General features: G+C 34.3%; 3 protein-coding genes across 3 annotated transcripts; 2 read left to right on the top strand and 1 right to left on the bottom strand.

The window, feature by feature from the left end:
* Nucleotides 1-914: 914 nt before the first annotated feature.
* LOC110701342 (T-complex protein 1 subunit gamma-like) lies at nt 915-9,650 on the bottom strand. Its single transcript, XM_021878990.1, has 13 exons — nt 9,443-9,650; nt 8,363-8,424; nt 7,802-7,874; nt 7,138-7,205; nt 6,807-6,876; nt 6,363-6,431; nt 6,198-6,269; nt 6,010-6,083; nt 2,854-3,516; nt 2,649-2,774; nt 2,113-2,217; nt 1,953-2,027; nt 915-1,530 (listed from the first exon to the last, which is right to left on the bottom strand). The coding sequence occupies exons 1-13, from the start codon at nt 9,465-9,467 to the stop codon at nt 1,342-1,344; spliced, it is 1,671 nt and encodes a 556-aa protein (XP_021734682.1). The 5' UTR covers nt 9,468-9,650; the 3' UTR covers nt 915-1,341.
* Nucleotides 9,651-14,086: 4,436 nt separating this feature from the next.
* Nucleotides 14,087-16,193, top strand: LOC110701341 (ubiquitin receptor RAD23c-like). Its single transcript, XM_021878989.1, has 5 exons — nt 14,087-14,262; nt 14,684-14,854; nt 15,383-15,423; nt 15,518-15,568; nt 15,693-16,193. Exons 1-4 carry the CDS (start codon nt 14,197-14,199, stop codon nt 15,564-15,566), a joined length of 327 nt encoding a protein of 108 aa, XP_021734681.1. The 5' UTR covers nt 14,087-14,196; the 3' UTR covers nt 15,567-15,568; nt 15,693-16,193.
* Nucleotides 16,194-18,072: 1,879 nt separating this feature from the next.
* LOC110701340 (cyclin-dependent kinase G-2-like) lies at nt 18,073-21,833 on the top strand. The gene is made up of 2 exons (XM_021878988.1): nt 18,073-21,251; nt 21,532-21,833. The coding sequence occupies exon 1, from the start codon at nt 18,450-18,452 to the stop codon at nt 19,974-19,976; it is 1,527 nt and encodes a 508-aa protein (XP_021734680.1). The 5' UTR covers nt 18,073-18,449; the 3' UTR covers nt 19,977-21,251; nt 21,532-21,833.
* The last annotated feature ends 1,361 nt before the right edge of the window (nt 21,834-23,194 follow it).

Genomic DNA, 23,194 nt, shown 5'->3' with positions numbered 1-23,194 from the left:
GCCCCTTTTATAGTTTTATATAGCCTATTTGAACACCTAAAGTCGCAGACAATAATGTATCGAAATTTTAATGTGACAATTAATACGCGTATAAAATAGAAATTGTCTAGCTAAGAAGAACATTTATTTATTTCTAAAACGAGTATCATGTTTTTAATATGTATGTACTCATGGTATTTATATTTCTCTCAACATCAATGTACTCATCTAAGATTAGGAGTGATTTCAACAAATAGTATTAAAAAAATAAACTAATTTATATGTTTCGGTTTAAAATCTAATTCCGTTTTTTAATTTTTGAAAAGAACCTCTACCGGCATTAACGGTTCTATGTATAAAACCTCTAACGGTTAATGCCAAATCATAAAGTATAAGGGGTTAGTGTACAGGAAAACCACTCAAGAGTCAAGATTTAGCTAAATTTTAAAGTATACCGTAAAATTAATAATATGCATCATTTTCTCATTATGTATTTGTTGAAGACTCCGCAAACATCGCATTGCAAATTTGCAATAAGAACAGCCATAAATTGACGTATAGTCGTATAGAACAAAATGGAATCACTTGGCTGTTATCTAAAGTGTAAAGAAGTACAAAAACAGTTACTCAAATTTACATGATATGGATCAATATTATTTCCATAAAAAATAAGATACGGTTGAGATTTGTTGCTTGATGCCTTTTTGAATGGAATTCAAAGAGGTGGGGATATCATGCAATGATAGATACCTTTCAAGTTTCAATACATTTCCTTAGTTAATTGTTCTAATCGAAACGTATTCCTTTTAGTAAAGTTGCAAATTAATTGCAAGTTTGCAACAATGGAGACGCCTGGATTAAAGAAACTGTACTACGGTAAATAAAATTTCCAACCCGGATAAATAAGAAGTGAGGACATAAGTTATGGTCTTATGGACTACAAACAGAAATCATCTCTTAAAAACATCTGACTAATTCAAAACCTTTGCCTCATAAGCTGCATATAAGCAATATTGGGCATCCGTATGAGAAAGCTCTTGCAAATTTAATGAAAAGATTTGCAGAGACTGATTCTGAAAACAATTCCGCTACAAATAATACAGTAGTTAAAAGAAGATGGGCTACCTATCCATGGCTAAGTTGCACAAAAAAAAAAAAAAAAAAAAAAAAAAAAACTCAAAACAAAAATAAATGAAAAACCAAAAGACATACAAAGAGGGATCAGTTTACACCCACTAGGTTCGAAGAACCTTCCACCGAGCATCATATGAAATATTATCACTCTGGTTAGAAAGTCCATACTCAGGTGACATGATCCCAGGGGCAAAAGTGATATTAAAGTAGCACTTCATCCTAAAACTATCACTCTGGAATCATTTGTTCATTGTCTGCATCATCAGCCTGCTCAACAGTTGGTTTAGACGGAGCTTGTGCTCCAGGAGCCTGCTGCTTCTTGATGCCACTAACAATATCATCTATCCTTAGAAGCATGCAGGCTGCTTCTATGGCGGTCTTGAAAGTCTGAGCCTTTACTGAGTATGAATCCCATATCTGACAAAATAAATACATTTGAAATAGCATGAATAAATAACTGTAAAAAAATTTCCTATTCAGCCGTAAGTTGAATAATGTCTGGTTCTAAAGCAAGCTTCTTACTAGGTGAAAAAAAAAGACCAAGATATTCAGTTCTGATTTTTTTTTTTAACAGAAATAATAACTAAACCCAACTTCAGAGTTGACAATCATATTTTCCCGTGGCTTCAAAAAAAAAAAAAAAAAAAACACATTTTCCTGAAACTGATAAATGGTAAAAAGAACCATTGACATGATTTTTAAAATAAAATCAATGGCACAACAATAATTAACACAATCAATACCACAACAAAATAGCTCAATCATAAAATAAATAACAAGATAGTAAACACAGATAATAAAATACACAAAATGTTACACCACAACGTACACAAACATACCTTCTTTTCTTTCATATCTGCAATTTCGCCAGTGTTTCCATCTATGCCAATCCAAGCATTTTCACCATTTGCATGCTGCCCAATTAAAGATCAAATCAATCAACATTCATTAATATCTCTTACAATCCAGACAATTTTTTAAAAATTATTGAATCCTGACCTTTCCGCGCAAAGCAGTCATAGTCCTTATAACATTTACACCACAATTCTGGGCCAGTGTTCGGGGTATAGCCTCAAAGGCTAAAGCAGCTGCTTCATATGGCCACTGTTGCAATAAAAAAAGAGAAAGAAAGATTACAATTATAGCAAAACTATGCCACCAGGTTAATGTCATAAATTTCTTTAACACATACTTCCTCCGTTCTTTTTTACTTGACCCGCTTTGACTTTTACACTATTCACCGACCCACCTTTGACCGTCTTTTGTGAATTATACGTAAAGAAAAACATATTCATGTAGGATCTTGTTAGAATCATCTAAATAAGTACTATCACAATATATAACTTTTATAATTTTTACTTATAGAGTATTAAAATTATTGATGGTTAAACTTGTGCATTGACAAGCGTGATAAAAGAAACAGGTCAAGTAAAAAAGAACAGAGGAAGTAGTGAGGCTGTAGAATACAATTTTAGACTTTTATGTTTATTGTTCAAGTAAAAGAGGGAGGAGTAGAGTCAGGAAGAGAGGGTCACCTTTTCTATGCCTTCGATGGATGCACTCTTTTGCTTCAGGGCTGCTGATACAGTCAACTCTGTACCACCACCTCCAGGAACAAGTTTTGGGTTTTTTATGATATTTCTTGCCACACACATTGCATCCTGTACTAAGGGAATGTTTCAGTTATTATTATACCTTAATGCAAACTTAAGCCTTTAAAAGAATAGTCTATTGCGTTACCTGGAGATTTCTTTCCACTTCGTTTAGCAGATCTTTGCTAGCACCTCTCAATAGCACAGTACAAGCTTTTGGATCTTTGCAGTCGACAATAAATGTAAAGAACTCATCACCAATTTTCTTGACCTCAAAAAGCCCAGCACCAGTACCTACATCCGACTCCTGCAATTCATCTGGCCTGTTAACAATGACAGCCCCACATGCCTTAGCAATTCTATTATTATCCGTCTTTCTCACTCTCCTAATTGCGGTAACACCAGCCTTGCTTAAGTAATGGCATGCCAAGTCACTTAGCCCTTTTTCAGTGATCACTACATCTGGTTTATGCAATAGTATCTGTCCACACAAATTCTGAATGTACTCTTCTTCCATTTTTAGCAAGACTTCCCAGTCTTCATCTTTCATTATCTCAGCATTTGTTTGATTTTCACCTTTCTTGTATTCAAGAGGACTATCAAGAAGAATGACACGTGGGTTGAGGATCTTCCGCCTCATTTTTCCAGGAGCAACCACATCCTTATTGAACATCACCCCTTTAAGCACCTGGGAATCTTCCAATTGACCTCCAGGCACTTTCTCAACTTTAATATACTTCTTAATGTCCACCTCTCGCAGACCTTGGCCAAGGTCCACACCAACTATTGTTGTGGCCTCAATTGCTAAATCCTACAACACATGTAAGGAACAGTTAAAATTATTAAAAGCCTAAAGTATCAAGAGGTTTGTCCTTATTCCTTCAAGGATAGAAACAAAAACATATGAAAAAATTAAATAATGACAAGTTCACGCCAAGCCATAACATCAATAAAGAAAAAACTTGTTATGATTGTTTAAGTTAAAGGGTGATTGGATGAGATCTCTATGAGAGTATGAATTCATATGGATATGGTAGACCCAAACTCATCAAAAAAAAAAAAGTGAAATTTCTTTTAATAAAAAATCCAGACAAAATAAACAAAAACTACTTTTATACTTACAAAATTGTTTACCACCAGCTAATAATAGCTGTATAGTGTTAACTTCTTCACCGGTTCAACCAATCTCCAAACATTCTTGTAAATTACTACAAACTACTCTCTACGTTCCACAAATATTGCAACATTTGAACTTTTATTTACACTATTAACACTCCAAAATTTAGTTAGAATCCCTCCTATAATACCGATTTTGCCAACTTTATGAACAATATTTTAAAAAGAAAATAATAAGATAAAAATAAAAGTTCATAGCCATGCTACATGATCTACATCTCCAATTCATAAAGTTATTGTTCTTCCAAAAAAAAAAAAAAAAAAAAAAAAATTATAAGGTTATTGTTGCAAAAACTAGGTAAAGGCCCTGTTGGGTGACTAGCTAGCTGGTTTGACTATCTGATTTGGTTATAATTAGATGATTGTGTAAAAGTGTTTAGTAAATAGCTATTAATTGTTAGCTGTTTTAGCGTATTTAATAGATAAAAAGCTAATTGTTCAATAAGATAATTTTAAAAAGCTCTTACAATGAGCTTTTTCTAAAAGAGCATTTTGAGCCCAAAAAGCTCTTTTGATAAGCTATTTACCAAACACCCAAATCAGCTTTTCTAATTGGTCAATCATCTAATTGGACAACATAAGCTAAAACCTCTTTAAAAAGCTCTTTAACAAACAAGGCCAAATTCTCTAATTAAGTCAAAAGTTTATGAACCCTTGGGCTTCTAATACTAAAGATAAAGATTCAAGACCCTAGCTGGAATACTTACGAAAAGCAAGAAAGTATGTTTACGGGAAGTATCTATTATTTTAAACAATTAAGTCCTAAAATATGACCAACTATAGGGATTAAGGGATAGCAAGAAGACAAAGTCTTAGATTACTCGGACGAAGAGGAGACAATTACCAAACAAAGTCTTGGATTAATAGAAAGAGGAAACAATTTCCAGACGAAGGCTCGGATTGCTAAGAAGAAGAGACAACTTTCAGATAGCAAGGTAAAAGGGGGAAGCTTTGAGAGAGTAGCTTATACTTCCTCTTTGTTTGCAAATAGGTTAGATCATACAAATTTAAGTTTAGTCCTTAACTTACATAAGTTACATTTCAGTAGGGGTTCTCACAGAGTAAGCCAGCATATCTGAAATCAAATGTCCAGTAAGAGTGGAGTTCAAGGAGATATAATGCGTCTCAACCCTCTCATCTAAGCACCCCAATTATCATTAAAAGTAGCCAGGTATTATCATTAAATAGGAAGTATAAAATACTCCGGGTCCTCAACCATCCCATAATTAGAAAAAACTAATGCAACTGGATAAACAGCTTCTCTGCATACACACAAACTTTCCTAAACAAGGATTGTCCTCGCACCATCCCAAAACAAAGGATATCATCCAATGTTGGAGGCTAACTCCTCCAAAACAAACAGGTATACAATGAAGTTACTAGAAAATACAGTGTACTAATATTCAATTCAAGGATGACAAAAAGAAGATATCTTACAGTAACAAAGAAAAACAGAACGAATACATAGATCAGATAATGAGCACAATTGCCAATAACAGCTATAAAAGCTACAAACACCCCCCCCCCCTCTCTCCTTAAAAAAGGCATAATTGACCATCTATCAGTGTATCTCACAGCAGACTATTAGCACTCAGAGACAATATAATACTACCTCTGATCCCAAAAGTTCTTCATGGTTATTATGTGCACACAAATAAATGTGATCGGTGAGAGAGTGCTGATGTGGTTAGTGAGAGTTAGAAAATGGTGTACAAAGTAGTAGAGAGAACATTAAATGGTGGGTGACAGCAAGAAAATGTTAGAAAAAAATATAAAAGAATCAGTGGAAAGATGTTTTCCAAAATTGGAATAAAGTAAAGTGTAAGCAACTTTTAGGAACGGCTAAACCGGAAGCAAATAAACTTTCAGGAATGAAGGTAGTATGATTGAAATGCAAAATTGGCCCCATTAAAACCTCTACACACAAGTACAAGAAGCTAGGTGTCTCATGTCCATGCACAGGCACAGGCACAGGCACAGGCACAGGCACAGGCCCCCTAACGATAGTTGAGACATGAGTTACAAGGAAAGTTGTAATGTCATGTGCAACAGCTAAGACAACCAGCTGTTTTTGCCTCAATCCAGGAAACAAAAGAAACGAACATAATACAAAAGGAAGATAACTCACCGCAATCAGATCACCAAACTGACTGGTGAACTTTGTGCCAATACAGCTTTTGACCAATCCCAACATAGTAGCACCTGCATCAATCCAAGCTTTTAGATAGCATAAAAGCACCATAACCAATTGAAAAGGTAAAAGCACATATAGATGATATGTAAAATGAGACAAAATCACGAGTTACAGGAACATACGATCCTTCACATCAATGGTCATTGCGACCTTGTCAATAACTGCAATTGCATCTTCCAGAGCTTTGGTGTAGGCTAAGAAACATCAAATTCAGAGTTAATTTTAATGCTCCACAACATAATCGTGTATCAGAAAATGCATATATGAGAGTACCAGCAAATTAATACCTCGGCAAATAACAGTAGGATGAAAATTCTTATCAATAAAATCTTCAGCTACATGAAGCATCTCTCCAGCTGTAACACAAATTTCAACCAAGAATTGAATTTTCAATAATTATAGGGAATGCATGGAATACCAGGGGAGGGGCGGAGGCAAAAGTGCATCCAAATTGTTTCCAAATCATCAAAAAAACATGGATCAATTCGAGCGAATCAGGTAGAGACAATTCAAAGTTTATAGGAAAGCACAGGGTAGTATGCAAGCTCAGATCTTTCAAGCCTCTACTTGCTATATAACAAGTACAATTAAAGTAATAATAAATATTCTTCAATCGCTGCTTATAATTCTTGGACCCACAAGCAGAAAATAAGAACCACTGCTTTCATTGGTTTGCCTATAGTACCCCAAACCCAAATTAAGCGATGAAGTGAGGAGTAATCTTTACTTACCAAGAACAATAACAGAAGTTGTTCCGTCTCCTACCTCTTCATCTTGTGTTCGGCTAAGTTCGATCATTGACTATTATTACAATGGAAAACACATATTAGTGGAGAGGAACTAATAAAGCGTCATGAGAAAATTCATAAATTTCACAAGATGCCAGATTTTAGAATAAACCAAATTGACAAAGGAAACAAATGGTGGACTAATGATATTCATCATATGGCTATCCCTAGACTCAACCAGCACACAATGAGAATCATGTGTGTCCTTTGGAATGTACGTAACAGTTTCTACTTTTATTTAATGGGGTGAAGAGATGAAAGACAGAGTACATGCCTTGGCAGCTGGGTGAGCAAGATCTAATTCACGTAAAATAGCATTCCCATCGTTTGTCACGACTATGCCTGCAATCACCAACATAGCATGAAGAGCAAATTAAATGCAAAGGCCAAAATGAGTCAATAAACTACACAGGTCATCGCCATCTGAACTTTGCAGAAGGAAAAAAAAAAGGTGTTATCTTTGGTCTGAAACCCTTTACCACCAACACGAAGGCGCAACAACAAAATCATACCAAACAAATGATTCAACTTCTTTCCAACCTTTCTTCCAACATAATATAGGACAGATGACCTAATTGCTGATCTCTCTATAAAGATACAATAAATGAATATGACCTAATTATATGAAGAATGCAGAGCCTTACACCAAGCAATACTCACCCTTCCCTTAATTCCCTCCTCCCCAAGAATAAAAAAATATGTTTCTTTTGGTTAATGAATAAAAAGATGTTTACTGAAACAAATTCTTAATATTTGAAGTAAATAACATTTCACAACCTTCAATCCCTGTCAAAATTATGCTTTCATCTTAAAGATACAAAGCTAGCAATGGTAATATACAGAAACAACATTTTGAAACAAATAACTATGACGGCAATCTAAATGATAAAAAAAACATCAACTTTTCTACCCGTACTAAAGCAGAAAAGATATATCACCTCCAGCAGCATCAAGGAGCATTTTTAACATTGAGCGTGGACCCAATGTCGTTCGAATCACTTCAGCAACAGCCTGTCACAATAAACATATCACATGTTTTGAAAAGTCAGGAAACATACTTTTACAGTCAGAACATCAGATAATAATGACTGAAACCCTTCAAACAAAACCATCAAGAACCTTAAGAAGCAAAAAAGTGATCCTATGGAAACTTGATAACACAAAGTTTGAACATTCGAAAGAAATTATTTTATACCTGACACAAGACTAAGAGGAGCTACACTATTGATTACTACAGAGATTGCCCAAATTGGCCACATATATCACATAGGGTTTCTTATTATGAGTTCAAAGCTCGCATAAGTTAACAGGGCATTTGGCATGTATTTCACTTTGACACACATAATCATAGGATTAATGAAGTGTGATAAAAATTCAAACAACAGAGGATATTTAAAAAGCTAGGGACAAGTACTAACATAGCAAGACAAAACGGAAATCCTTGTGGTGAAGGATCAAGGAAACAAAGCAATAACCATAAAAAAGAGTCTGATTGTTACCTTTGCTGCTCGAATATTAGCATGATGGACCTTGGTACCACTTTCACGTTTTGTGGAATCCTCTGCAATTTAAGGGCAAATGAAAATAAATCAACAGAAGGAAAATAAAGAAAACTAAAACATAACCAAGATTCAATAATGCTCAAACCTAACAATCAAGTCTCTTTATCCAATGTTTTTTAATATATCCATTGGGTAGTGGTTTTAGGTATTATCTGACTTGTTTATCTTCCTTTTTCAGAGGGATATGGCCTGTTTTACTACTTACTACAGCTTTAGCTCTAGCATCGTCAAAACTAACAACACCATCCCTAATAGCTAATATAGCAAGCAAACGTCTAAATGCACAGGCTTAAGTACTTCCATGCAATATTATCAGTCCAAAACAATCTTATCAACTACATTTGACCTTGGAAGAGCAATTATCAGTGAAATCCAAAGCAATTTCAATACACACCATATCATGACAGTGGAATTAGAGAAATCCATTGCCAAATTCAATTCCCAACAAAACCCGCATAACAAAAAACAAAACCCAAATTCACATTACACCATAAATTATAAACCACATACAAGATCTCGAAACCAATTTTAAAACTAAAAAAATACCAAAACCTCCCATCTTTCATCAACTAACTCAAGCAAAATCACACCAATTAAACTCTTATAATCAATTATGAATAAATAAGTAGCATAGCCTTATTGTAAAAGCATATAAACCGCCTCCCTTCCCACGAACCATGAAATCAACCAAAATAAAATACTATACTGCAAAATAACAACATTCACAGTAACAATCATATTCAATCAACTGAATGATTAAACAAACGAGATCAGATCTTGTAACAATCCAACAAAACCGCTTCTTTTACAAAATTACAAAAACCCTAAACAAAACCCTAATTCAAAACAAACTCAAATATCACATTTTCAGCAACATTCACTGCAACAAGGAACTAATTTAAACATAAAAAAAATCACAAAAACTAATAAAAATCTGGTCAAGAAATTAGGTTTAACGAACATTGTAAAGTGAAAAACGAAGAAATCAATCGGAAGAGAGAGAAAGAGAATGCTTACTGAGAACGACAACTGGTGCGTGCATGATTTCTGATTAGAGAGAGAAAGATTCAGAAATTTGGGAGGAGAAACAGAGGATTTGGTTTATAGAGAGAGTGTGAAGAGTGTTGAGTTGTGTTCTTCAATGTTGTGTCCTTCAATGTTGTGTCCTCCCTCTCTCTATATGAATTATGAAATGGAAAACCCTCGAAGTTTTGTCGTTTAAACTTTTTACGAGTTTTAGGTCATGTTGGATCTCCCTTCACGGTCTTTGGACACTTCATTCATTTAGGGTAAATAAAATCGTAAATGTCTTTTGAATATCGCTACGTGTCCTTTGAATCTAAGAAAAATAGGTTAAATTGTAAATTTCTTTTGCATATCGTTACGTGTCCTTTGAATCTTAGAGCATTATTATTGGTGAACACAAAAAAATGGTTCATGGGTCACTATCACCATTTCTCTCTCATCCACATCAACCCAACAAACCATTTACAATATTCACTTTAACAATGAACACTAAACAATGGTTCATCATCAATACTCCCTACCCCACCTTATTTTATTTTTGTAAATATAATCTTTTTTGTTTCATAATTATAATTTATTAACCCGATGTCAATGTAATTAATTGACGTATTTAATATTTTAATCGTGATTACTAATTAAGAAATTATCGCATTTTTTTATCAGCTTTTTAAAAAACTAATATTTTAATCGTGATTACTAATTAAAAATAATAATAACAATAATAATATTAATATTGGTATAAATAATAATAATATTGGTAATTATAAAGGGGATTTTTGAAGAGAAAAATATAGTAGAAAAAAATGAATTTTCAAAGTTGAAAAAAGTATATCAATATGGGTGTCTATTTATAGAGGGGGAAAAAAATAGAGTCGTTGGTAATTTTATTTTTTTTTTTATTTGTATTTTGTAAAATATATCCGTTGTAAAATTACAACGGATATATTTAAAACAGTACACACGTGTCAAGCAGCGGCTGGGCCAAGTGGCGCGCTCCCAGACGCTGATTTCTATTTTTTTCTGACCTTTAACAGCAAAACGACGTCGTTTTGCAACATGTAACAGCAAAACGACGTCGTTTTGCATGAATATCAGTCCAAAATATTGGTGGGGCCCACAGCGAATTAATTCATGCAAGTGAACCCATGACCACTCAACATGAACAATTAAAGAGTTTGCCATTAAGCCACCACCTTATTTGTTCACTCATTGTGAACTATTAAAATGTTCACCCTTAAAGATGCTCTTAGAACTTTACCTTATTAAAGAAAAATAGGTTCAAACAAGATGAATCTAATAAGGGAATAAAAAAAATGATGGGTTTATCCCTTGAACCTAAATTTATATTTGAAGTTACCTTATACAAAAAGGGGGTGTTTGGTAAATGGGAATTGAGGGTGTAAATGTGATTTTTAATTCCAAATTTAAAAAAATCTCTTGTTTGTTAAATGGGATTGGGAATAATGAAGGGAATGGTATTGGGAATAAATGGGGTGAATTCCCACCAATTTATTACCTAAACAGGGTAGGTAATAAATGAGAGGGAATGGGAATAAGTAGAAAATGACAATTTTGTCGTTAATGAAAAGAATGGAGAAGAAAGATGAGTAAGGGTAATTTTGTATTTTTGTTATCTATTCCTCGTCTACTATCCAAACAAAGTATTGTCATAAGTACTAAATGCAGGACAAATTTACCTAAATGCATAATAAGTTATTTTTTAAAAAAATATTATATTCCAATTTTGTCCTTGTTTTAACTTAATCCTTTACACTTTTTTAAATGATTAAAATTAAATCACTTACACTCCTAACTATATAATCATCTCAACTGTTTAATTTACAACCATATTCTAACGTATTCAATCTTGTATCCAATTTAATACGGAGTATTCAATACTATACAAATTCCTAGACAATAATGAAGTGCACTACAATATTTTTTTGAGGTATGAAAATTATGTGCTGTAATAGATGAACAATCAAACAACATAAAATTTCCATCTTATACGGCTAAGATTTTTGAAGGCCTCTAGCATGCATCCCTCTTATACAATTTCCGGGGGTCTCAAATACCCCCCGGCTAGGATTTCCGGGGGGTCTCCAATACCCCCCAGCTAAGATTTCCGAGGGTCTTCAGTACCCCCGGCTAAGATTTCCGGGGGTCTCTAGTACCCCCGAAAAACAAAGTCGGGGTACTTATAATGAAAAATTATAACAATTCAACAAAAAAAATTAAACGAAAAAAAACTTAAGACTGGATGGTTTATGAGCGGTGAACGACTTCTTTCGTCTCTAGGGCTCAAATTGAAGAATTTTAAGGGAATGAAATGGTGAAATGAAATTAATTGCAAAAAAAATGGTGAATGAAATGAAAAAAATTGGCAAGTATAATGAATTGCAAAATAAAAAATGTAAAAACAAAAAGCCGGGTGAAATGGCAAATTAGTTTTTCGTTTTGGAAAAGGGTATTTCAGTCATTTTATTATTTTCATATTATTAATTAATTTCTACATTTAGGTTATTTTGTACTTGTAGGCGTCGCTCGAGAGTGCGCCTACGTAAAAGCATGTTGTGAATATGTTTGGCACTCATAGGAAGTGGGAATTGACATAATACGATTAGGGATAAGGAAAGTAGGGAGCCGCCAACAAGTTTTTAAGGAACTTGTAAACCGTTCACGGATCATAAAAGGCAACCACGATAAAGGGACAACGAAGGCAACAACGATTGACTCGTGAAGGTTACACCCCATTTATAATCCATGAGATTACTAACTCCATATGGTTCGGAACCACGAAAGGAGGATCGGGGATGATGGTACGAAGTGAGTCATGGAGTCACATTCGCCCGTATTGGCCTCTACTCGATTCTTATAGTGAAAAGTGATTCCAGCGATCTCAAAGGCATACAAACAAAATATTCAATTCGTTCCAAACTATTATTAAGCTAAATTGGTTGAATATTAATGCAACATAAATTCTAAAATATTAGTGATCACTTGAATTAATAACAAGATTAAAAAGGAACCTAAACCGGTCGTCCAAATTATCTTATTAGGCGTGATTTTCAATTACATATTCCCTTTAACATGCAATATGGTGATCATAAAAATAATAGAATTACCATTAATATTGGAAGCAATTTAACAATAATATTGTAAGTTAAATCAAATATAAAATAACCTAATCATGATGCTAGCAATATTAAAATAAAATAAGAGTAATTAAATTAATTAATTACTCACATTCCGCGCGTTCCTTTAATTTGCTACATCATGAATAAACTATTAGTAACTTTAATAAAAATATAATGCAAATTAAAATTATTAAATTAAATTAAATAAAAAGTAGAGTTAATTTGGTCCAAACCCTCAGTTATTTGTACCTTTCACACCTTGGTTTAAGTATAGAACTTTGGGTGTTGTATGGACTCCTTGGAGTACGTAGGGGAAGTATTATGAGAGAATAGGATGACTAGTATTTAGGCTAAAGAGGGAGAAAATAATTATTTGATGATCAAACTTGTTGATCTTTGGAAAAGGGGTGATATGACCTCTATTTATAGGGAAAAAAAGAGGGTCGAAGAATCAAAATCAAGAAAAGATCGAGTTCGAATCGGATTAAAACTCTTGCGATAGACAACACTTTTTGCGGTTTTTGTTTTTATCATATCTTTTGATCCAGAAATCGGAATAAAATGAATAAGATATTGTTGGAAAGATATTGAAGTCTACTTTATAACCCAATTAGATACAGATTAAAATATTTTGTAGAATAAAAGATATGGACGAAATAGTGAGACAGTGTCAGTTTTGGATTGAGTTTGACATTTAATTCATATCTTTTCCGTTATAGCTCGGAATTGATATTATAATATATCATTGGAAAGATAATTTCAAGGGTTATCCAACCATAAAAAATTTGGATAAAAACTATAAGACAAGAAAATAATATCTGTCTATCTTTGAACGTCTTTCAATTCGGATACAAATAAGATTTTAAAAAAAAGGAGTTTTATTCAATTTCAAATATTTAATCTTATCTTTTCAAAAAGGATAACTAAGATATTTTAGAAACTTATAGAAGTTTCCAAATTAATCCTAATTGGTTTAGGAATTGGATTAAATCATTTGGACTCTCCACATGATCATTGGGTCGTAGATAAGGTGGGCTTAGGTTCGGTTTGGGCTCAGTTTAATATTTTGGCCATAACTTATTCGTTATAACTCGGATTTGGGCTTATAATATATCTTTGGAAAGCTCTTTTCAAACCCCATCCAAATATTTAATCATTGGACCCATATTATGGACCAAAATAAAATGGATCAAACATTTTTATAAAAAGAACACGAAATGAATGATTTTAAAGGACACGAAATGAATTATTTTGGGTTTAAAGGCACGAAAAGAGGAAAATAAGTTATGGTTTGGGGAAATGGGCTAGGAATTGGGTTGATTTATGAAATGGAAATATGGATTTAAGCACTCCAAAAATTAAATACTCAACCCGACCAACAATGGCGGTGAAAGGTTGTTCATCATCGGGTTTGATTTTGGGGAGACATTTTTAGGTGTCTACAGTACTGCATTTAGTACTTGCGTTTATATATTCCCAACAATCAATTCCAAATCTCATTCCCATGTTTTAATCCTCAAACTCCCATTTCCACATTCCAAACGCCACGAAATTTTTCTCTTTGGCTTTGTGATTAGGGTTTGTTTTCCGAAGAGAGAGAAAGAAAGAATGAAGATCAAAATCCAGGGGTTAGGAAGACCTCGATTGGAGAATGAAGTCAACCCTGATGATAAGGTCTGCCTTTATAGTGTTTTATTGTGGAATTAAATTTCATGTTTATTTGTTTGTGGATGAAATTAGTGTTTTTTGTTTGATGAATCTGAGCAAAATTGTGTATTAGTTGTTTTTAATGCAAATTGGCGCAACTTTGAATTTGATGAATGGATAGTTTATTTGAATTTGGAATTTGTAGTTGTTAGTAGAATCTAAACCCAAAAAACAAAATAGAATCTTATTCTCTATCTGATCTCAAGGACTACTTGAGTTATATGATAATCCTAATGACAATCCTATTCAAGTTAGAATAATAAAACCATCTAATTCTAATCACATATTGTTTGTTTCTGCATCGATGCATATTGTTTGATTGGAATATGGTGCTTTCAATCTCTGTCAAGTTTAATTGTGATTCTGACCCGGCCATAACTTGTTTCAGATTCCCGATCTCAAGAAAAAAATTGAAGATGTGCTTGGAGCAGATGACTTCCCTGTTGGAACTCAAATTCTTGTTAACCGGGGACAGTATTTGATGTGTGAACGTAGCACTTTGCGGGAACTAAACGTTGTGGAAGATGGAAAAATTGGTGTTTTTTCCGCTCCGAAAATGGTGGGTATTCACCAATTAATCTGATATAGTAGTAACGTTTAATTGGTAGTAATTGCATAAATTTTATGGTTTCTATGCCTGTGCTTTGCTTGTTATAGGGAACTATCTTAGTCCATGCCTGATTTATACTATGAAATACGCATAGGCCATAATGCAGCAATTGTTATTGTAAAACATTCTCATTTTGAATAAGTTAGAACGAAATAGTGAAATGGCAATGTTTGATATAGCCTTGATGCAGTTGTCCTTTAAACCTTGAGCACACTTCAAATAGACAGCCCGAGCTATGTAATGACAATCAACCTCACGTCCCTCTTTCCCATAGGTTACTTATACAATGTTGATGCTGTTAGTTCACCTCATAAAAGCCGGATTATGTTTGTATTGGCATCAGGTTCTTTTGTTTGTGTTTGCTGCTAATGTCTGATAGCTTTTGCTGTGCTTCTTGATCTTTCATTTCGGGTTCCTCACAACATAATTTTTATATTTTGCTGTTTTTTTAACACGGTTGTATGTTTTGGCTTGTAGCGCATTTCGATGCCCAAACAAGTATGGGCGTGTGCAGCAGGGTGAGTTATACTCTTGTATGTTGTCTAGTTGTTTGAAAATATGCATGTTATGTAATAGCTTGCTTATTGCTGTGTGTGATTTTTTAATTTGCAGTTCGTCTTCTCCGGCTCCAGTTACTCCGGTCATCTCGTCTGTTGTGTGAATGTCTGTCTACCCTCTTGTTTTTTCTATTCAGCTTCGAATGCATTTTTATCATTGACTTGTATCATGTGAAATTCTGGTAAGTACTGAACTAGGGTTGGATTGGTGGAATTCTGTAATTGTGCAGGCCAAAACCGCCAAAACTAAATGCTATTAGCTAGGAAGGCTGATTTGAATTTCGTTGCAAGAACTAGTCTTTCTATGTGCAAGGACCCAAGACTTGGCATTAAAGTATACACTCGGAAGAAGAATTTGAATGGGAGGCTTGTGAATACGAAATCCATTGTCAAGTAAAGAGATTGTTTTAGGTGAATATGCTGGTTTTTTGTTATGATCTTGCTTATAGGACAGCCGGGTTACGTGGATTGGGTTGGTACGAAACTGAGGGCAACTCTGTATGTGGATGCTGAGCTTTTTGTAAATGAATGATGTATAGACTTGGTTTTTTGCTTGGCCTAAGTCATTTTGGGTACTGATTACTGAAGATGATTAAGTTTGCTCTTACTATTTTCTCTATCTGGGCAGCTTATCTTGGTCACTCACTCTAGGACTGTAATTTTGGAGAATCACTTATGTATATTTACAACTTGTATGCTGTCAAAAATGAAAAATCCACTTCGTGCTCCTATTGATTTACTTGTACATTTATAATCACATAAGCTTTATACCTTTTTTTTTTTTTTTTTTTTTTTTTTTTTTTTTTTTTTTTTTTGTGAATACCAGGGGCAAGCCCCAAAAGAGAAGAACAAAACAAACAAAGAAAAGCAAAAAAGAAAGACGAAAGCAGGAAACAAACAAACTACCAACTACTAGACCTTAACACCATTCATCTAACACACCCCTAAGGTTCTCCAATAAAATGGCGTGAAGATAATTTGGGATCGCCACGAACATCACCGACTTTTGACTAGGCGTCAACCCAAAATTAGCCAACCAATCGGCAACTTGGTTGGCCTCTCTGAAGCTATGTCCAATCGTAATCTCCCAATCACGTCGAGTAATCAAGAGTTTACATTTGCGAATCAAGTGAATAAAAGGAGAGTTGGTTGGGATTAGATCCCCAACATCCAGAAAATGACTTCCGAATTAGCAGTAAGCTGCACTTTATGGTGCCCTCCATTCCACGCTATGGCAAGGCCACGAAGAACAGCAAAAATCTCGGTGCAAGAACATACATCACAATTCATAGCAAACACTTCATATAGCTCACCTAGATGGCCACGAATCAAAAACACCTGCACCAGCTGGCCCCGGGTTGCCTTTCGACGCACCATCCGGGTTGAGACGAAGAACCTAACCTTCCTTAGGGAACTCCCATCTAATTAGAGCTTCAGTCCTCTTTCTCTTTGCTAGAAGAATTCCCATTAGTTTGTCTTCATAAGCTCGACGAATGTCCCCAACTCGAGCCATTATGTAGCTCAGTTGGTCCATGGGAATATCAGCCTCTCTTCGAAAGCTACGCTCATTTATTCTGCGCCAAAGCCACCAACATGTAATTGCAAAAATACGAGGCCAATCATCACAGTCTATCTGATCCTGCTCTTCAGATTTAACATAACCCAATATTGCATACTTGATGTAAGCCATCTATCATGCCTTTTAAGTACTCCTCTTTTTTTTTTTTTTATGAAAATTCAAATTCGCAAAAAAACTCTCTAGACCTAAGCTCATTCCCTACTAAATTACATTGTTGAAGGGTATAATTCAAAAATTAATGATGATTTGTTACCATGTACTGTGGGTGGATCAAAGAAGAGCATGTTTCTCTTACTATTTTCAGTATTTTCACATGCATATAATATTCAAGCAAAAGTTGATTAGGAGTTTGACAATCAATAACTCACCTTTTAGACTAATATAAAAAGGAACTTGACATAAAAATGCCGGATGTCCCTTGAGACCCACTCCAAACTCACCCTCATACTCACGATAATCTTACGGTCTCTAGTCTTACTCCAAGGTCACTCAAGTTTAATTTAAAACTAAAACCTTGTTTTTTTTTGTTTTTTTTTATTTATATATAAATTGAAATTAAATGAATAAGCACACCCTAAAATAGGTAATACAAAGTACTCCTTCCACATTTTAATAAGTGCTTCATTAATACTTTTAGTACGGATCATTTTATCTACTTTGACCAATGGTTCTTATCTATACATAAGAAAAAAAAAACATAATCTGTTAGTATTTGTTGAAGTCTTCTCAATACATAGATTATTAATTTTCTTACTATAATTTATACTTATTGATAATTATAAATATTACTCCATACTGATCAAATATCTGCATCAACATACATGCTAAAATATTATTAATCATTTTTTTGGGGTTTAATAGACTAAAACCCTGTTCATTTCACCTTAAAAGATAATTTCAGTTCAGTAAAAATAATATTCAATAAAAATAATTTCAGTTTAGTTAAAATAATTTCAATTTAGTAAAATTAATTTCTATTTTAAAATCAATAACTTAAAAAAATCAGTAAAAATAATTTCATTGTAGTAAAAGATAAATAAAAATAAAAATAATTTTAATGCGCAAAAAAATAAGATGAAATTAGAGGGGCCTAAGTTAAAATCAATTTGACTTGATCACCAAGGCATTTAATTTCACCGACCCATGTTTTTTTGGGGGGCAAAAACTATATAAATACGGCTTGGTCGGCTTCTGCGTTCTCCTCAATCAATCTCTGCTGAACTCACGAACGCCTTCTGGTAAGAATTCCAGGAATTCCAAATATTGTAAATTTCTAAGGGTTTTATGCCTTATTTTTTCTGTATTATTTTCCAAATTTGTGACTTTTGTTGATCAATTTCATTGTATAAGCAAATTATTATCATACAATTTACAATTTCATAATTAAGAGCTTTTTTTGCTTGTAATCATGTCGGCAAGAAAAGCTAGTAGTTTGAGGAAAGTTTCTAATTGTTGTCAAGGTTTTGGTTATGGGGGTAACATTAGTTCTCAGAATAATGGGGTTCATTATAAGTATGGCCGAAAAAGGGGTAACTTTGAAACCGATTATAGTGAGGAAATTGGTAATGGAGTTGTGCTTTCTTCGCTTCGAAAGAGGAGGAAGTTTGCTCCTCGAAGGCCGAAATTATGTAATGATCTTGATGAAGAGGGTATTATTATTAGTCGTGTACCGAAATTATCGAAGTCTCGGTGGGTGTTTGATCATGATTTTGATGAGTGTGGTTGGGTACAGAAGGGTGGAGTTGTTATTAAAGCGGAGGGAGTGAAGGAGAGGAGGTGGAGTCGTGCGAGCGGGGTGATTCAAAAGGAGGAGTTAGCTGGTGAGTGTGTGATGAGAGTAAATGGTGATGATTGTATGAAATTTGGTGTAAGTGATCATGTTAAGGAATGTGTTACATTGGATTTGGATGATTTCGATGAGGGTGTCGAGGGTGGAGTGTCTAGGGGAGGGAGGGGGATTGTGCCTCGAGGTTGTAGAAGTGTGGTTGAGTATGAGAACCTTGGTAAGATTAATGAGGGAAGTTATGGGGTTGTGTATAAAGCAAGGGATAAGAAGAGTGGAGAGATAGTTGTTTTAAAGAAGATGAAGTTGGGGAAGGGAAATGAGGGATTTCCTGTTTGTTATTTGAGGGAGATTAAAATACATATGTTATTGAACCATCCTTCCATTGTGAATGTTCGAGAAGTTGTGGTGGATGATGGCATTGATGGGTTTGATAATGTTTATTTGGTGATGGACTATGTGGAACATGATCTTAGGGCATTGGTTAAGTCAAGGAGGCGGCCTTTTAGTCAGAGTGAAGTGAAGTGCTTGATGCTTCAACTTTTGGAGGGTGTTGAATATCTTCATGATAATTGGGTGTTTCATAGAGATTTAAAGACTGCAAATATCTTGTTTAATAATATGGGAGAGGTAAAAATTTGTGATTTTGGATTGTCATGCCAGTATGGTAGTCCATTGAAACCGTATACTTCTATGGTGGTAACGCTTTGGTACAGGGCTCCCGAGCTTCTGCTGGGAGCCAAAGAATACTCAACAGCTGTGGATATGTGGTCAGTGGGTTGCATAATAGCTGAACTACTGACTGGCAAACCATTATTTGAGGGAAAAACTGAGTTTGAGCAGATTGGTAAGATATTCAATTTGTTGGGCACACCTAATGACAATATTTGGGAAGGCTACTCAAAGTTGCCTGGGGTTAAGCTCAACTCTGTTCACCAACCATACAATCTATTGCATAAAAAGTTTCCCTGTGCATCTTTTATTGGCTCTCCAACACTGTCTAACTCGGGGCTTGACTTGTTGAGCAGGCTATTAACATATGACCCTGAGAAGAGGATAACAGCGAAAGAGGCCCTTAATCATTGCTGGTTTCAGGAAGTTCCTCTTCCCAATTCCAAGGAGTTCATGCCTACTTTCCCACCGGTATTGTAGGCTTCTACACAAGTAGTAATCAGATTATGTCGGGCAGAGCTTCGTTTAAGGGACTGCAGCAGTACTCTTATCTTATCTAATTTGCTGTTACATTTGTGTGGAACCTGTTGATGTATGTGATTAATTTTTGAGTTTGGATATAATATTTTTCCACCTTGTAGGGTTATATGACTTTTGTGAAGCAATTCATGAAGTAAAGTTGAGTTGCATGGCTGAATTAATAACAAAGGTGTGAAGTAACAATTCTTTATTTGATCATATCTTTGTTTTCCTTCTTTCTTTCATTGGCTTGTGATTTGGAGAAACTTTTGTATCTATTTTATTATTTCCATGTACATTATCATGAAGATTGTCATTTTACGGTGATTATTTTCTTAAGCCATCTTGCTTATTTTTATTGTTTAGTGCACTTATTTTAGCAAGGAATTACTGCACTCAAATCAACTATACTGGAAACAATTTTCTTCATGCCTCGGTGGAGAAACATCTTTTTAGTATTCATGTTTTTTTTGTGGAGTTGGGGTATATTGTTTCTCTTCTACTTTTTTGTGTATTGTGGTCCTGTCTTACAATCATAACTGGCTGTCCTTGTATGTGTTTGAAGTTTGATCATATCTCTGCTGCTGTATTGGAGCTTTACGAGACATTGAAAAGCTATAGAATGAGTTAATACTCGGTACTTCATTTATGGTCGTTGGTGAGGGAGTACTTCATGTACTTCATCTCTTTCCTTTGCTTTTTAAGTACTTCATGTAGCTTTGGTGGTTGATAAATAAATATTTTGCATTTGTGAGAAGATTATACTTTTTCTGGGGTACAGATGTCCTAGCAACGGTGTGCCATTTTACATAGTGTATTGCAGTTGGCTTCATGCTCAATCTTACAGGTGGTCAAGGTTGAACTTTTATCTGATTTATTGGTTGTGAAACTTGATTTTTAGATGCAAGATGTTAGTATTGATGCTCAATATAAAAAAGAGCATAATTTAGATTGTTGTAACATGTCATATGTAATCTGCTACTAGTACATGATCATCTGAGCAGAGATAATGTCCTTAAGGATGTGATCTTTAACCACGCTTTAGACGTGTGTACGATGTATTAACTTTGGTATGATGATTTCTTCTTTTGAGTGGTAACTTCTGTTGTATCAGATGTTTAGGGGTCTGAAGTCACTGGCAGTTCTGAATGTGCAAGTAAGACTGAAGGAACTGTGTTAGAGTGAGCCTGAAAGACTGAGGAAACTGTTAGCATGAGCCGGAAAGACCGAAGAATTGTGAGTATTAAAAACATGCAGTATAATACTCTGTATTCACATTGCCTTAACCTTTAATAATGCAAGGATTTTACTAATTCTAAAGTACATGATTATTATTTTCGGATGTAGGTAGTATACTAGTATTTGTTTCTAGTTGCTAAATAAGTTCACATGTCCATGGTGACAGATGAATACAACATTGTTTGCTATCCTTGCCTGCTCCAATTTTCAAGTTTCGACTTGACCTAAATATTTTGGAATTCAACTTATTTTATCTCTGAGATCAACTATCTTGTAGGTGCTTAAGCATACGATGCTGGTCCGTTTTTGACACCACTCAATCGAATCATCTTCACCAAATTCATCTTTGCTGCGGCAACCTGATGATCAATTTCGTGTTAAATCAACAATGTTTTTGAATCAATTTCATGTGCCGGTGTAGTGTTATCGAGTGATCATGTGTTGTATGAATCTTCTATAAGAACATGGAAAGCATGATTTGATCTGAGATGTAGATTAATAATCATCCATTTATTTGTTTAGTGAAAATTGTCAGAAGATGTATCAACACAACAGCATGACAATTAGGGTACACTTGCATTTTGTTGAAATCTATCCATCTATATTATTATTCGTATAAAGCAATAACCTACATTATATTTTTTCCTCTTAAACTTTTAGTAGCCCGCATTCCTGCCTAAACTATTTCCTTTTTTATTCGTTTTATAGATAATTTAACAAACCAAATTAATTTAACGCATGTATAAAAATGCCTTCATTTGTCGTAGTGATAATTGTTTACTACGGAGTAATGCTCTAAAAAATCTCAATCAAATGCAACATAAGGCAATGACTTAAAATCTCAAGAAAAAAATTGGAGATATCATACGTTATGTGGATTAAATAAGTACATCGAAAAGTGCTTAAAATTCTGAAAATTTTAGGCAAAAGGAAATTGGATTGATAGAAAACAAAGATCTGAAGAAATTTCAAAAGAAGAACATTAAATGAGTGTTCAATACATTTTACATTTTATTTTATGCAAGTGAGAATAATTTCAAGAATATTCCCAGGCCAAAGAAGAGTTGCTTAATCTTTATGCCTCTTTATGTGAGAGAGCAAGAATGTACAGGGGCAATGAAGGACAAATCTAAACCAACCAAATGTTAAGATGAGGCATGATAGACCACTACCAGGTATGGACTCCTTTGGTTCATACTTAGGGGCAAAAATGTACTTTCAAGTAAATATTTAGACAGTAATTATTTTGTTACCAGCTGTAAAAAAATACTCTCTCTCCTCTTTTCCCTTCTCTCTCCTCTTTCCCCCTCTCGCTCCTCTTTCTCCACCGGAAACCTTTTTTTTTTAAAAAAAAATTCTCACCTCTTTTCCTTTGTAATTCGAAGACCTCAAGGCTAGTTTGTATCTCGACCAGAATTTTCACCGGAAAATCAATTTGAAAACCTTTAAGTGAGAGGAGAGAGAAATCACCATCACCATCATCATCTTCGTCTTCATCAACAACAATGCCGGTGGGTTACTACATCGTCCTCACCACCACCGCTATCGAATATGTAATAATAATATCCAGAGCTACAATAACAGTATAAAATCATATGATAACAGTATATAAATCAACCATAGTAGTATAAAAATCAATAACAACAGTATAGTCAAACCTACAATAATCATATACCCAAAAAGTATACAAACCAATTCAACAATAACGTATACAAATAAGAATTAATAGTATACAAAATAAAATAACAGTATACACGTTAATGATAACAGAGCACCGACAAACAATTAATGTCGTCATCTTCAACTCCTTCACATCCAAATTGTTTCGAACTTCGACAACACCAAACAAAGAACTCACCATTTTTCATGGAGAAAGTCGTAAATTTGCACACCGGTGGTGAATTCATCGTCTCTCGTGACCAAAACAAGATGTTTAAAGA

The sequence above is a fragment of the Chenopodium quinoa genome, unplaced genomic scaffold (assembly GCF_001683475.1).
Source record: "Chenopodium quinoa cultivar QQ74 unplaced genomic scaffold, ASM168347v1, whole genome shotgun sequence".
Taxonomy (NCBI): domain Eukaryota; kingdom Viridiplantae; phylum Streptophyta; class Magnoliopsida; order Caryophyllales; family Amaranthaceae; genus Chenopodium; species Chenopodium quinoa.
Note: the sequence above shows the minus strand (reverse complement) of the source record. Positions and strands in the feature narration are given on the sequence as shown.